Genomic DNA, 15479 nt, shown 5'->3' on the forward strand with positions numbered 1-15479 from the left:
GATAGCCGCTTAAGAGTTTGGAAGAGAGGAATCCTGTACTAGTTAAGGGATCTCTAGGACTCCTTCCATAAAAAGAAAGAACAAAAGAAAGGAAAGAAGGAAGAAAGGACAAAAGAAGAAAACAGTCAAAACTGAATCTGAAATCAGGAGATCTCCAGGCCTGTTTTTTTTTAAAGGCCTAATCTTTCCACCATCATGGTGCTTATTTTTCTTTTCCTCTCTTAAGTTTTCTTCTAATTCACTCTCCATGTGGGCAGTGCCTGATAACGGAGAATTTTAGCCTGTCTCAAAGTTGATACAGTGTTTTCAGAGAAAACATCCCAAGTCCCTCCCAAACCCGTCAAAACTGAAATTGCCTTTTCCCCTAAAGCTTCCTCTAATGTTACAGTATAAACAAGTAGCTTAGAGATTTACCTAAAAATTGGAAAGAAAATATCCTAAAATTAGCTGTCCTGATTCCTTTGTCATCTTTGATAACTGCTATTAGCATCAATTTCTTAAATCAAGCAGGATATAACAAATGAAACTTTGAATGGGTTCGATTCCAAGTTCTATTAAGAAGAGTCTACTCATCTCCATCTCTGGCTAAGATGGCCCAGTAGTGGAGGATGAGTTGGCTCAGCTGGACAAAGGTTTCAAGGAAGCTGAATCCAAACCTGCAGGTACTTGGGGCCTTCGTGCCTGCTGGGTGGGAAAAGGGTGCTGATGAACCAGGTCTAAATATTTCCTATCTGTCCTGGGATAAAGTTGTCATGTAACCATGGTCCATGTACTTACATCCACAATCTCACCTAACTCTCCCTACAACCCATTTTTTCTTAAAGATTGGCACCTGAGCTAACAACTGTTGCCAATGTTCTTTTTTTTTCTTGCTTTTTCTCCAGAAATCCCCCCAGTACATAGTTGTATATTTTAGTTGCAGGTCCTTCCAGTTGTGGCATGTGGGACAGCGCCTCAGCGTGGCCTGACAAGCAGTGCCATGTCCGCGCCCAGGACCTGAACCAGCAAAACCTGGGGCCGGCGAAGCAGAGTGCGTGAACCCAACCACTCAATCCAGGGGCCGGACACCCCCACAATCCATTTTTATAGATGAAAGATGAAGCTCAGAGAAGAGGGGCTCAGGTCACATAGGTGGTAACTGGTGGAGCTGGGATTCCCATCACATCAGCCTCACTCCAAAGCCTGGCCTATTAACCATAATGCTTCCCCCTAAGAGGGTCTTGTTGGGGCCCTCTTGTTTGCTCTTGCAAGTTTCCCTTTTGGCCACCTGAAACTAAGGATGTCCATGACGACTACTCAAGAATAAATAAATCAAGAATTTACCTTGTACCTGCAGAATGATGACTCTCACAGGAAGGAGTCTGAAAGATGACATCTCCTCTTTTCCTCTCTGATTCTACATACTGAGGTTCCTCACGGTTCAAGCCTCCTCTATCCTCTCTTCTATGCTCTCTCCCTAAGTGTACTCATCCATTCTCTTGACTTTAAATACCCTCTCTTTGTTGATGGCTCCTAAAATACATATCCAGGTAAGCCTCTCCTCTGAGTGCCAGTTTCTAAAACCCAGTTCTCGAAACTTCCCGACAAACTGGACCTCCCTGAAACAAGACTTCCTCATCTCAGGAAATGGTACCATCTATCCTTCAGTCATCCTTTTCCTCCCTCCCTTTCCCCATCATATCCAATCCCTCAACAAACCTTGTAGCTCCTATCTCCAAAATATATCTTCTCTCTCTCCACTTCTCTCCGTCTTCATTATCACTTTTCTAGTCCAAGTCATTATCACCCCTCGTCTTGCCCATTGTAGTGGCCTCCTAAAGGAACTCCCTGCCTCACTCTCTAGTCTCTCTGTAATTGATCGTGTACACAGTAGCCCAAGCAACATTTTAAAAAATTACAGCTAACCATGTCCTTCTCTAGCCTAGACCCCTTTGCAGCACTGTCCAACAGAACTTTCTGCAATGATGGAAGTAGTCTATATCTGCACCAACTCATATGGAAGCCACTAACCACATGAGGCTATTGAGCACTTGAAATGTGGCTAGTGTGACGGAGGAATTGAAATCTGAATTTAATTTAATTTAAAATTTAAAACGTCACATGTAGCTACTGACTACTATCTTGGAGAACACAGCTTTGGTGTGCTCTTATCACAATTAGAAGAAAATCCAAATTCCTTCCCCTGAGCTCTCAGCATCTGCTCTTCCTGGCTTCTGCCTCTGTCTTTGGCCCCATCTCAGGCATGGCTCTGTCACCCTCTTTGCTGCAGATACACTATTCTTCCAACATCCTTAACCACACTAAACACTTCCCTGACTCAGGACTTTGCAATGCTATTCCCTCTGCCTGAAATGTTTTCCTCTTGCTTGTTACATGATTGGCTTCTTTTCATCTTTAAAGGCCCTCAACTTAAGTGTCACCTTTTCAATCTGATCTCTTCTATACCATACCTTCATAACTAAATTGGTTCAGTCTTTTATAGCATTTCTCACAAGCTGTAATTGCATTTTTACTTTTTGTTTACTTGATTCGTGTTTATGTTTTACTCTGATCCACAGTCTCGGTTTCCCTAGAGCCTGGCACAGTGTCTGGCACTTATTAGGTGCTCCTTAATATATATTAGTAGAATCGATAAATAAGAGAACAGTTCTCACAGTGCAAATGTGCCAAAATAGGGGCTGAGTGGTTGAACTAAAATTTTTCTGGTCTCTCAGTTACAGTTAAGAACAGGAGCATATGGTCCATGTTCTCAGCGGGACTGAATGAGCTGCTTCTGTTTGTTTGAAAGCATTGCCTGTGGCATTCTTCAATTATGATATATGCTATCATCTTACTTTTAATATGCTCTTAGGAGCCTAAAGATGAAATATTTCCCATGATTATTGATTTGGCTATTTCTATTTGTAGAGGAGAGCAAGGCAAAAGTTCATAAAACTCTTTAGAACTCTAGTGGTTGTATTGACAAGTGTCATTGATTTATCAGCTCAGTAGGGCCTGGGCCTGTCTAGTCACTGGAGAAACGACTTCTCTGGCTATGTTCCTTGTTATCTTGGGAATGACTTTACTTTTAGTTTAGTGTTGGCTTTAATTGTGGCCCTGAAACTCTGTGTGCCTGCTTGTGGGTGATGGTCTTTGTGTGATTGACAAATTTCTCACAATGTTGGGTATACAATAGAGCATATAGTAGGTTTTGTGGGAGCTGTGCAGAAAGCTGCTTTGGAAAGGTATGCATTCAAAGGTATGTATTTAATGAACAGCCTGATTCAGATTAAGCTTCTAATTCAAAGAACGTTAGTTTATTTCCATTTAGTCTGGCTATATCTTGACCTTACATCTAAAAGAAGTGATGTGAAAAATGAGCTGGGACAGCTTCTCTAATCAGCACTTTGGACCAGGCCAGACACACGGTCTTATCTGTAAGGGAAAAGATCTTTCTCAAAGCCACTGAATGCTCTGCTGTCACTCCTTTCTGCTCTGCAGGGACAGTGGGCCCCAGAGTAAGCATGGCAGTATCTTGGTTTGAGTTCCCCCAGATGCAAACCCTGAGGCAAGGATTTAAGTATAAGCAGTTCATCTGGGAGGTAAAACTAGGAAGCACCAATAGAGGAGTGGGGAATCGAGATGGGGAGGCTGCCAAAAAGGGGCACATTATCAAGTCAGTTACTGCTGTGGGCAACCAGGGCTTACCCCTGCTGGGGAACTCTGAGAAACTGCACAGAACATACACTCGTTTTTCCACCTGAAGGGCAAGAGAGCTGGGGTACTTATACCTCAACTCCCACTAGTTATCTGTTGAAGGCTGCTCTCTGGAAGATGTTACATCTCCCCACACACTTCTTGCCTGCTGTAGGCATGGGCAGAACAGGCTCCAGCAGCCAGAGAAAGCCCTTGGGCAAAGAGATTCAGGTTCTGTGGCTGGAAGTTGAGCAGGTGAACAGTGAACTGGTAAGAGCAGAAGTTACACAGCTAGGGTCCACGTGACAGCAACTGACTGGGAAATTGATATATGTATATGGAAGTATGTGTGTATGAGAGAACCACAGAGGAGGTTTAGGTTTCTGTGTGGGGCAATGAAATTTCTATGTGTCTCTGTGGTATGCGGTAGCATTTGGGTACATGGTATCAAGTGTGTAAGAGGGAAATGGTGGAACTAGATGAAACCTCGGTGCCCATATGAAATTTGAAGGAATCAAATAATTTCTGCAAAGCATTAGATGTGTAATTAATGTCAGCAAGTCATGGACATGTAGAGCTGGAGAGAATACTACTAGTAGGAGATATTTTGGAAGTGCTAGCTACGTGCTAGGCACTCTGCTAAGTGCATACATGGAGTATCTCATTTAAGCGTCACAAAGTTCTATTAGGCAGGCACAATTATCACCTTCATTTTTAGGTGAGAAAACTGAGGCACAGAGAGATTAAAGCCACTTGCCCAAGGTACACAGCTAAAGAAAATTAGAAATATTCTCATTTAACCTTTCCATTTTACAGATGGAAAAACTGTACCACATTGGGGCAGTGTCTTGTCCAAGGTCACATCAATTGCTGTGGGTTGGGCTCGTACTGGAATCTACGCACTCAAATCCCACCATGCTCCCTTCTCGTCACACTTAGTCATATATCAATGTCTTGCCTCTAGCTGTGTCACATGTAGCTGGGTCCTAAGAATGCATCACAAGAGAAGAGTCTGGGGGAAGTTCCACATACCTGTTTCCCTTCCATTGCTCCTCTCATCTCCTTGAATGTCGAGGTGAATTCTCCAATGAAGTCGTGTTTGCCGTTGGAGTCCCAGTCCCATACTATGCACTGCAAGAGAAAATAAGTATTTTACCTTTTTTAAAATTAAGAATGCATTCATAACAGCTGAAGCCAGTGTGAACTCTTCCTGGGGAAGAGTCCATGAAAGACACTTGGTCTGGAACAAAAGCCCAGCAGTCTAGGATTGTGGCACGTGGGATGTGGCAAGCCTTTGGTTTCTGTTGGCTTTACTTAGCCTTTGTGCCATGATCTCTAAGCAGCCCTGTGATGCAGCAGTGAATAATAATTTGCCCATGTTTTAGATAAGGCCAGTGAGACCAAAATGAGATAAGTGACACATCAAAGGGACCATCTAGGGAATGAAAGTCTGTGATTTGGAGGCAGGTGCCCTACTCCATTTCCAGTGCTCTTTTCCCCATAGCAGAGAGCTTCCCTAGCTTACAGCTGGAATCAGATGGCTGAGTCCACGCCTGTGGCTTCCACATTGGCAGCTTATGTTTAGTGATTGGGATGGGATCCTATTAATCACATTTTCTTTTTCTTCTTTTTCCCGAAAGCAAAAGAACAGTGCTAACAAAAATGACTAAGAAGGCATAAAAGTGCGATCTTTAACTGTATCCACACAAAAAATGGGTGGAAAATGGTGACAAATAAGTCACACTGGTAAATATCAGGCATCCACCACATATAAGATGTGACCGCTCACTTCCACCAAGAGGGCTCCCTCTAACAATGTTAAGGCTAAGTTCTGATCTCGCAAGCAACGCTTTGTAGAGAGACTCAGATGAAATCAGCAGCCATTCCTCTGCTTGGTCCCACATCCTTAGGTGAAGAGGGAGTTCCCCATTTATTTCTAGGGTGGAGGTTGGACTAGAGTTTCGAGCACTTTAGACAGATATCACTTCTATATCTTAAGCAAGTGAGTTGTCGTAAGGAAGTCCCAGACCTCAAATCAGATCAAGGCAGCAAAGGTGACCTTTTACTCCCTGGAATATTGGTGTTCTAAGAGGCAGCCTGGTCCTTCCTCAGGATGCAGATCCCACTGGCCAGTCCTGCCTGAAAAACCAGATTCCTAAATCTATTCTTCAATCCTGCGGGATGCCTAGCAGATCTAAAATAAAATATGTCCAAAATGAAACATAATTTTCCCCCTAAACTTATTCCTACTCATTTATTTTCTGTCACTGTTAATTGCACCAACACTCTTCCAGTTGCTACAGAGGGAACACAGGGCATCATTCCTGATCTTCTTCTCTCCCCTCACTCTCCCACACCAACTCCTGTCCATTCTGTCTCCTAAATATGGCCTGACTCCAGCACTTCTCCCCATTGCCACTGCCCCTTCTCGCCTGTATCACTCTAACAACATCCTCACTAGTCTCCTCGCCGCCCTCATGCTCCCCTACCCCATAATCCACCACTCATGCTCACTTCCTGCTTACAATCAAAATCTATATAGGCTAATGGGTCTTACAAGGTCTTTCATGATCTGACTTCCTCAGTATTCCCAAATTCACCCCTTATGATCCATGCTTACAGTATTTTAAAGTTTCTCTAATATGAGATTGGTTGGAATGCAGAGCATTTGCTAAGATTTTTTAAAAATTTTTTTGATGAGGACAATTCACCCTGACCTAACATTGATATATACATATATATATATATATATATGTGTGTGTGTGTGTGTGTGTGTGTATTGATGAGGAAGATTGGCCTTGAGTTAACATCTGTTACTAATCTCCCTCTTTTTCATTTTACTTTTTTTTCTCCCTGAAGCCCCTGTACATAGTTGTAAATCCTAGCTGTAAGTCCTTCCAGTTCTTCTATGTGGGATGCTGCCACAGCATGGCTTGATGAGCAGTGCATAGATCCGCACCCAGGATCTGAACCTGCGAACCCCGGGCCGCCAAAGTGGAGCATGTGCACTTAACAACTATGCCACCAGGCCAGCCCCGATGTATACACTTTTTTTCTTGAGGCATCTTAAAGAAAACCTAATCCCTCAATTTTTGCTCCCCCTTTAAATTTGGAAGCTTTGGTAGGTAAGTCTTTTGCTTGGAAAACATATTAGTAAGCCCTCTGGTTATGACGGACAATGTAATAGAACAAATCAGAATGAAGGCGGTTAAGATGAAGGAAGCTAAATTGTTCTGCTGAATAAAGTAATAGTCAAGTTGAGATTTCCCTTTGTAACTAGAGACACAGAGGTGGGGCTGGGATGTGGGTTGAGAAGAAATTAGGGCAGGGTTTATCAAAGGGTTGTAGATGGGCCCAGGTGGGTGGAGGCTGGGAAACTGTGAAGTCTAATTTTCAAGGTCAAGTTATTTTCATATCTCTCCCCTCTGTGTCCCCTCTCTACTCTCCCCTCTTCCACTACCCTGACACTTTAGTAAATCTGCTACCTATAACAGCATTATGCTGGGGGTGACCTGGAGAATAAAGAAGAGGGCTGTGTCCATGTTTTGGGACAAGCAGACCAGAGAGCAGTGTGAGATGGTCCGCAGGGACTGAGGACTGAGTGGGAACAGGCCTGTGGAGGAAGAGCTTGACAGATGAATCCTAGGAGTGGACCTCCACAGAAATACTGGCTATGGTGGTCGTCTTCTGTAGCTACAGGGAATTAGAATTCAAGATGTCTTACTGAGATTTTAAAAGAAAGTTTAACCCTGGAAAGTTGGAGAATTACAACTAAAATCCAGTTAAAAGCATTACTCAATTTACACTAACTTTTTGGTCATTATATGTTTATTCAGTTGGTAGATGCTAAAAGTAACAGTAGCTGTTCTGTCAATCTGAGTCGCTAAATGAGGGCAATGCGCAGCAGAGTCCCCGGATGACCCAGGATGGATGGATGTGCATACAAGAAATGCACTGCTGTTGTTTTCAGCCACTGAGATTACTACAGCATAACCCAGTCTAAGAAGCATTTAAGCACTTAAAGGACTGGCATGGCAAAGGGTGTTTCAGTTTACTTTGTCTGACTTCAAAAGAGGAAAAAACAGAATTTTGAGAGGATGTTACAAAGAAGTAACAAAGAAAGTATTTCCCAATAATTACGCCTGTCCAAAACCAAACTATTCTGTGAAAGAGTGTTTTATTGCAGGAAATGTTCAAGTGGAAACTGCAGGACTATATACCAAAAATGTAGTAGAGAAAGTCAAGCAGAGAACATTATAGAGGATTGGCTGGGATGTTCTTTAACCTTTTTCTAACTTGGAGATGCTAAGATTAGTTCCAGCTGCAAAACAAAGTCAATGAAAGGCTTAGCTCATTCTGGGTGAAATGCTAAGTAACGCAACGTAGCTTTGGTAGGAGTGATGAGAACCCCTTTCTAATTCAAGGCAGGATGAACTTCTACCTCATTTATTCCAATGGACAGTGGAACCAATCAATGATTCAGTCATTTGGAAAAATCGCTCAGGATGTGCACCGTGAACCTCGTATCGTCGAACACTGTTGATCGATCTGCAGTTACTTACAACCAGGTGTTTTCTCTGTTTGCCAGTCCCTCCTTACTGGCCCTGACACCCACACATTTATTAGCTGGAGCAAGAAAAAGAAGCGAGCTCGCTGGGTCTGGACAGAGCGAAAGGAAGAAGGGTGGCTCCTGGGGCCCTGTCTTTAAGGCTCATAACTGAGCCACATTGTACATACAGCCATGGAATGCCCGAGTGACTCTCAGATAGTTATTCTTCTCCCTTTGGGAGGAGCAAATAAAAAGGCCACGGGCACCAAAGTGAATAGGAGAGAAGGCTTGCAAGCAGCCTTTTTAACCCTCCCCTGCATTGGGAAGGAGGGCAGGAGTCCCCTCCGCTGGGGGAAAAGGGGAAACCTTCCTGCCTCTGTTAGCCACAGCAGGTAATAGACAAAGCAAGAGGGGATGTACTAGGACTTTGGTTTATCACAGAATCTTAAGCAAAAAGCACGTCACTCCTTCTTTGCCCTCTCTTAGATTTCCTGCCATGCTTCAGTTAGCTACTGTTCCTCCTTCCACCTGCCAACCACACCATTCAAGATGTTTGCAATGCACTCTCTCGCTGGGGCAGAAAGGGGGAGAGCACTGAACCTCCCCTGGCTGGAGGATGTCAAGCTTGACAGGACTCCAGTCACGGCCTCCCAGGGGCAGGTCCCAGCACAGATGTGGGCCCTGCGCCTTCAATCGGCTGGCATTTCTCATCACGGCAGTTGCAGAATTTTGTTTTGACCTTTCTCAGAAGGGATCCCAAAGGAAGGAAGACACAGTGAGGCAGAAAAATAAAAACACTGTCTTTCCCTCTCCCCTTGCCATAAGGCTGGCTTGTGACAGCTCCGATGCAGCTGACAGAGGAACACATCTTGGTGAAAAGTAAACAGATCAATTGCCCTGCAGAAAAGCTGAGACCGAGGCAGTGTTCTCGGCGTGAATCAGTACAGAAGGTTTGACAGATCTGTGAGAGATCAGCAGCGCAAAACTCTCTCCAAGCCGGAAAGAGTTCTTCCATCTCACAGTGGAGTTTGCTATACAGTCTGAAGATGTCTGAGCTCGACAGATGGTCTAGTCACTCTCTCATTTTACAGAGAAAGAAATCGATGGCAGAGAAGTGAAATGACTTTTGCAAGTTCACCCGGTGCAGGACTGGAAGTAAAATCTAGGTTTCCTGCTTCCCTGATTTCACCGCTACCACAGAAAACAGCAAATCATAGTAATTAAAACATATGTAGTGCTTACTATGTACCAGACTTACTTACCGTGTACTGTTCTGAGCGCTTCAGATATATCAACTCAATCCCCAGAACAATTTATCATTATGCTTATTTTACAGATGAGGAAACCAAGGCACAGAGAGGTGAAGTAAGTTTCCCAAGACCACACAACACCAGGTATCTTTGAACTAAAAGAGGTTGAACTTCATAGCTTGTCTTAACTGATAATCTTTTATGAACCCAGGCCATTTGTGTTTATGGTCTTTAATCCTTTACAATAACTCTGAAATGACAATACTATTATTGCCATTCACAGGTGTCATTCACAGGCTTAGAGAAGTTAGGTGACTTGACTAGGCACTTAGAAAGTGATAAAGACAGATTCGAATCCCAGTGTCTGGTGCCATAGCTGATATGTTTTCTGTTATGCCACAGGGCTCTTAATGGAAGCAGGAATTCAGAATCAAGGTCTCCTTAGTCTGTTCTGTGTAAAAAGTCCCATTCTTTGATTGAAACTATAAACTACTAGGATCCTCTGAAGCTCAGTGAACATACCAAGCGACACAGAGAAGCTGTTCACTGTTCGCATGCAACAGGACGTGAAGACAGTAGCATGTGCATTGTCTCTGGGGTGCTCAGATCTGTCTGGAGAATGCATGGATAAGTGTGTCTTGAGGGGCGGGCTACTCCCTCCTACTCTGATTTTATATTTGCATTGAACCCACTAGAAGAAAGGTGCTATGTCAACTTATTGTTCACTAGCCTTTGTGATGGTCAGTTTTATGTGTCAACTTGGCTAGGCCACAGTCCCCAGTTATTTGATTAAACAATGTTGCAATGAAAATATTTTGTAGACATGATTAATCAGTTCATAATCAGTTGACTTTAAAGTAAAGGAGATTTCATGGTTCCACATGAATTTTAGGGTTTTGTTTTTTTTCTGTAAAAAATGCCATTGGAGGGGCTGGCCCTGTGGCCGAGTGGTTAAGTTCGCGCGCTCCATTGCAGGCTGCACAGTGTTCGTTGGTTTGAATCCTGGGCGCAGACATGACACTCTCATCAAACCATGCTGAGGCAGCGTCCCACATGCCACAACTAGAAGGACCCACAACGAAGAATATACAACTATGTACCGGGGGGCTTTGGGGAGAAAAAGAAAAAAATAAAATCTTTAAAAAAAAATGCCATTGGAATTTTGACTGAGATAGCATTGAATCTTTAGACCACTTAGGGAGAATAGATTTTTTAACAATACTAAATCTTCCAATCATGAACATGAGATGTCTTTCCATTCATTTGTGTCTCTTTTAATTCTTTTCATCGGTGTTCTGTAGTTTTCAGGGTGCAGTCTTTCACCTCCTTGGTTAAGTTTTTTCTTAAGTATGTCATTCTTTTTGATGCTATTGTAAATGGAAATTATCTTCTTTTTTAAATTGAGATATAATTGACGTATAACACTGTATAAGTTTAAAATGTATAATGTGTTGATTTGATACAATTATATCTTGTAATATGATTGCCACCGTAGCATTAACTAACACCTCCATCACATTGCTCAAATATCATTTCTTTTTTGTAGTGAGAACATTTAAGATCTAGTCTCAGTAACTTTAAAGTATATACTACAACATTGCTAACTTTAATCACAATGCTGTGCATTAGATCTCCAGAACTTATTCATCTTCTAACTGCAATTTTGTACACTTTGACCAACATGTCCACAATTCTCCCACCCTCCCAGCCCCTGGTAACCACGATTCTACTCTCTTTTTCTATGAATTTGGCTGTTTTAGGTTTGACATATAAGCAATATCATGCAGTATCTGTCTTTCTCTGTCTGGCTTATCTCACTTAGCAGAATGCCCTCAGAGTCCATCCATGTCATAAAAGGCAGAATTTCCTTCATTGTCATGACTGAATAATATTCTATTGTATATCTATACCTCATAATCTTCATCTATGTATTTGGAATTGTTTTCTTAATTTCCTTTTTGGATGGTTCATTGTTAGTGTATAGAAACACAATTGACTTTTCTATGTTGATTTTGTATCTTGCAACTTTACTGAATTTATTTATTAGTTCTAACAGTTTTTTTTGCTGGAGTTTGTAGGGTTTTCTACAATTAGAATCATGTCATCAGCAAACAGAGTTAATTTTACTTCTTCCTTTCCTATTTTGTTTTCTTTTATTTCTTTTTCTTGCCTAACTACTCTGGCTAGGACTTCCAGTACTATGTTGAATAGAAGTGGGGAGAGTGGTCATCCTTGTCTTTTCCTGATCTTTGATGAAGGAAGAGCTTTCAATGTTTCACCATTGAACATGTTGTTGAGGGATTGTCATATATGGCCTTTATGATGTTGAGGTACATAATTTCTATACTTAGTTTATTGAACATTTTTATCATGAAAGGGTGTTGAATTTTGTCAAACCAGAATAGCTAAAGCAATCTTGAGAAAGAAAAATAAAGCTAGAGTCATCACTTCCTGATTTCAAAATATATTACAAAGCCACAGTACTCAAAACAGCATGGTACTGGCATAAAGACAGACCTATTGGCCAATGGAACAGAATAGAGAGCCAAGAAACAAACCCACATATATACAGTTGACTAATATTTGACAAGGGAACCAAGAACACACAATGGGGAAATGACAGTCCCTTCAACAAATGATGTTGGGGAAACTGGTTATCTACATGCAGAAAATGAAATTGGATCTCTACCTTACACCATACACAAAAATCAACTCAAAACGGATTAAAGACTTAAACATAAGACATGAAATGGTAAAACTCTTAGAAGAAAACATAGGGGAAAGTCTTCTTGACATTGGTCTTGGCAATGATTTCTTGAATATGACACCAAACACATAGGCAATAAAAGCAAAAATAGACAAGTGGGACTACATCAAACTAAAAAGCTCCTGCACAGCAAATGAAACAATTGCAATATGAAAAGGTATCCTATAGAATGGGAGAAAATATCTGAAAACTGTATGTATGGTAAGAGGTTAATTTTCAAAATATATAAGGAACTCCTATAATTCAATAGTGAAAAAACAAATAACTCTATTAAAAAATGGAGAAAGGACTTAAACAGACATTCTCCAAAGAAGATATACAAATGGTCAATAAATACACAAAAAGATACTCAACATCTTTATCAGGGAAATCCAAATCAAAGCCACAATGAGATATCACCTATCTATTAGGGTGGTTATTATCCAAAAAATCTCAAAAGATAATAATTGTTGGTGAGTATACGGAGAAATTGGAGCCCTTATTCACTGTTGGTGGGAAACTACCACATGATCCTGCAATTCCACTTCTGGGTGTATATCCAAAAGAATGGAAATCAGGACCTGGAAGAGGTATCTGTGCTCCTGTGTTCATTACAGCATTATTCGTAATAGCCAAGATCTGGAAACAACCCGACTGTCTGTAGACAGATGAATGAATAAAGAATATGTGGTATATACATAGACTAGAATATTATTCAGCCTTAAAAAAAGAAGGAAATATTGCCATTTGTGGCAATATAGGTGGATATCATGCTAAGTGAAAAAACCAGTCACAGAAGAACAAATACTTCTTGATTCCACTTTTATGAGGCATCTAGAACAGTCAGACTCAGAGAAGCAGAGAATATAACAGAAGTCGCCAAGGCCTGAGGAGTGGGGGGAATTGGGGAGTTGTTGTTCAATGGGTATCAAGTCTCACTTATGCTAGATGAATAAGATCTGCCGTACAACATTGCGCCTATGGTTAGTAATACAGTATTGTGGTCTTTAAAACTTAAAGAGGATAGATCTCAGGTTAATTGGTTTTACCACAAAACCAAAACAATCAAAGGACACAAGGGAATTTGGGAGGTGTTGGATATGTCTATTACTGTGATTGTGGTGACGGTATCATGGTGTTTGCTTATGTCCAAACTCATCAAACTGTACACATTAAATACGTACAACTCTTTGTATATTAATTATACCTCAATAAAGCTGTTAAAAATATAAAGGAGATTTTCCTCAATAATCTGGGTGGGCCTGATACAATCGGTTGAAAGGCCTTAAGAGCAGAATGGAGGCTTCCCTGAGGAAGAAGAAGTCTGCCTTTGGACTGTCACTTCAGCTTATGCCTACGAGTTCCAGCCTGCCTTTCCCGATGGCCTGTTCCAGGCATTCCAGATTTGTCCCCTCGGCCCCGACAACTGCCAACTCTCTGCCATAAATCTCTTAAAGTATCTCCCACTAGTTCTGTTTCTCTGGTTAACCCTGACTGATACACCTTTTCTCACCTCCTCCCTCGCACTCATATATTCGACATTTAGAAGTGAGTTCTCAGTGACAGACAAGAGGTCTTCTCATCCTGACAGGCCAGCATCTATTGAACGCTTACTTTGTCCCAGGCGTTGTTCTAAGCATTTGACACATTCTGCCTCATTTAATCTTCACAGCAACCCTGTCAGTGGGGTGCTATTATTATCATCTCCACTTTATGGATGAGGAGGACACTGAGAAACAGAGAGGCTAGTTATCTACTTCCGTTACAGAATATTCAGGGTGTTTAAAGTATGACTGACTTTGACATCAGAGTTTTTAGGATCTCAATCTGATTTAGGCCCTGGAGGGCCAGGCGAGCTGTCCAAAGTGTGATCATAAAACTATATCACAGCAGCTGACCGATGCAGAATTCTCACAGTTAAAATAAATCTGTGCTTCTTCCCTTGATTTTTTAAATTTTTTTTTAACACTGTAACTTGGCATTTGTCCAGGTGAAGTAGAATTCACTGTCGAATTTCTCCCAGCTCCTTAGTCGTTCCATCCCCTAAGCTTCCACTGCAATGTGTTTACATCTGCTTTAACGTACCTCCAGTTACATCATCACTGTTGGTCTGTATCCACTACTTGAAGGAAACTTCTGAGTACTGAGATTTTTATCAGGGTTTAGCACAGTTCTTTGGCACAAGTGAGCACTCACACAAATATCTGATGAGTGAATGAGAAAGGTGCTTCTCCCTGAGTCAAGTCAAAGGCAGTTCTCTGAGTGTTTGGCTGTTTCCACACTGCAAAGGGAGGGAAGGTATAGCAATCATCTGATTAATCTTTAGTAAAGGAGACAATTAAACAGGATAGTATGCCTTCGTGGTTGTAGATGTGAGTATAGGCATAGGATCATAGGAATGGGATTATGGACACAGTTTAATGATTGCAGACACAGGTATTGGGGTCTGGGACGCGGGAGACCTGAGTTCTAGTCCCAGCTTCCTAGATAGTGCTGTGAGATCTTGGGAAGGCTTCTCAACCTCTCTGTGCCTCAGTTTCCTTTTCTATAAAACGGATCTCTGGGGAATGATTTTCAGAATGAATGTTCTCTGAGGTCCCTTCCAGATCCAGAATTCCCTAGTTTAATGGCATAGCAGCTTTATTCCTTTTTCAACCTTCTGTTCCAAAGTGTGAGACTATCATATTAAAGCAGTAATAACGCTTTATTAATACAACATTACTCTCCTTGTTTTCTTTCATTAGGTATCTTTATATGCCTTGGACAACGAAAGGTGAATTGTTCATTGTCTCATGGTGACCTTCACAAGAGCCCCATGAGAAAGAGAGTCCATTTTTACAGACGACGAACCTAAAGTATAATAAAGAACTGAAGGCGGCTTATTCCCAAGCACAGAGTGAGCAGAGTGGAATTGGGCTGTGACCCTGGCTTTATTTCTCCACCTCCAGGGCCCTTTCATTACACCACACGGCTTCATGACATACTCCTGCCAGGTGCCTTTCCGAGGGCAGGCTTTTTTTTTCTTTTTCTTTTTTTATAACCAACAAATTCATGAATGTCTGACCTCTCCCCGGGAAGAATATACTTATATACATTTTTAATGTTCTCTTTGATAATAAGCATTCTTTAAAATTGCCCAGAATGATTAATCCAGGAGGGGCCTTACCAGCTCATTTAAAGGTGGAATTTTAAACGGAGACCATCAAAATTAAATGCCAACAGAGTCAGTAATGTAAAAACCAAGCTGCGATCACCTATC

The 15479-nt window shown here is 41.6% G+C and overlaps 1 protein-coding gene across 1 annotated transcript in view; it reads right to left on the reverse strand.

The window, feature by feature from the left end:
• The window catches only part of CPNE4 (copine 4), a 323198-nt gene that overhangs the window by 41945 nt on the left and 265774 nt on the right, over positions 1–15479 (reverse strand). The window contains exon 7 of the mRNA XM_046682225.1: positions 4708–4806. Coding sequence (XP_046538181.1) covers positions 4708–4806 — 99 coding nt within the window. The remainder of the gene's footprint in view (positions 1–4707; positions 4807–15479) is intronic.

The sequence above is a fragment of the Equus quagga genome, chromosome 1 (assembly GCF_021613505.1).
Source record: "Equus quagga isolate Etosha38 chromosome 1, UCLA_HA_Equagga_1.0, whole genome shotgun sequence".
NCBI lineage: Eukaryota > Metazoa > Chordata > Mammalia > Perissodactyla > Equidae > Equus > Equus quagga.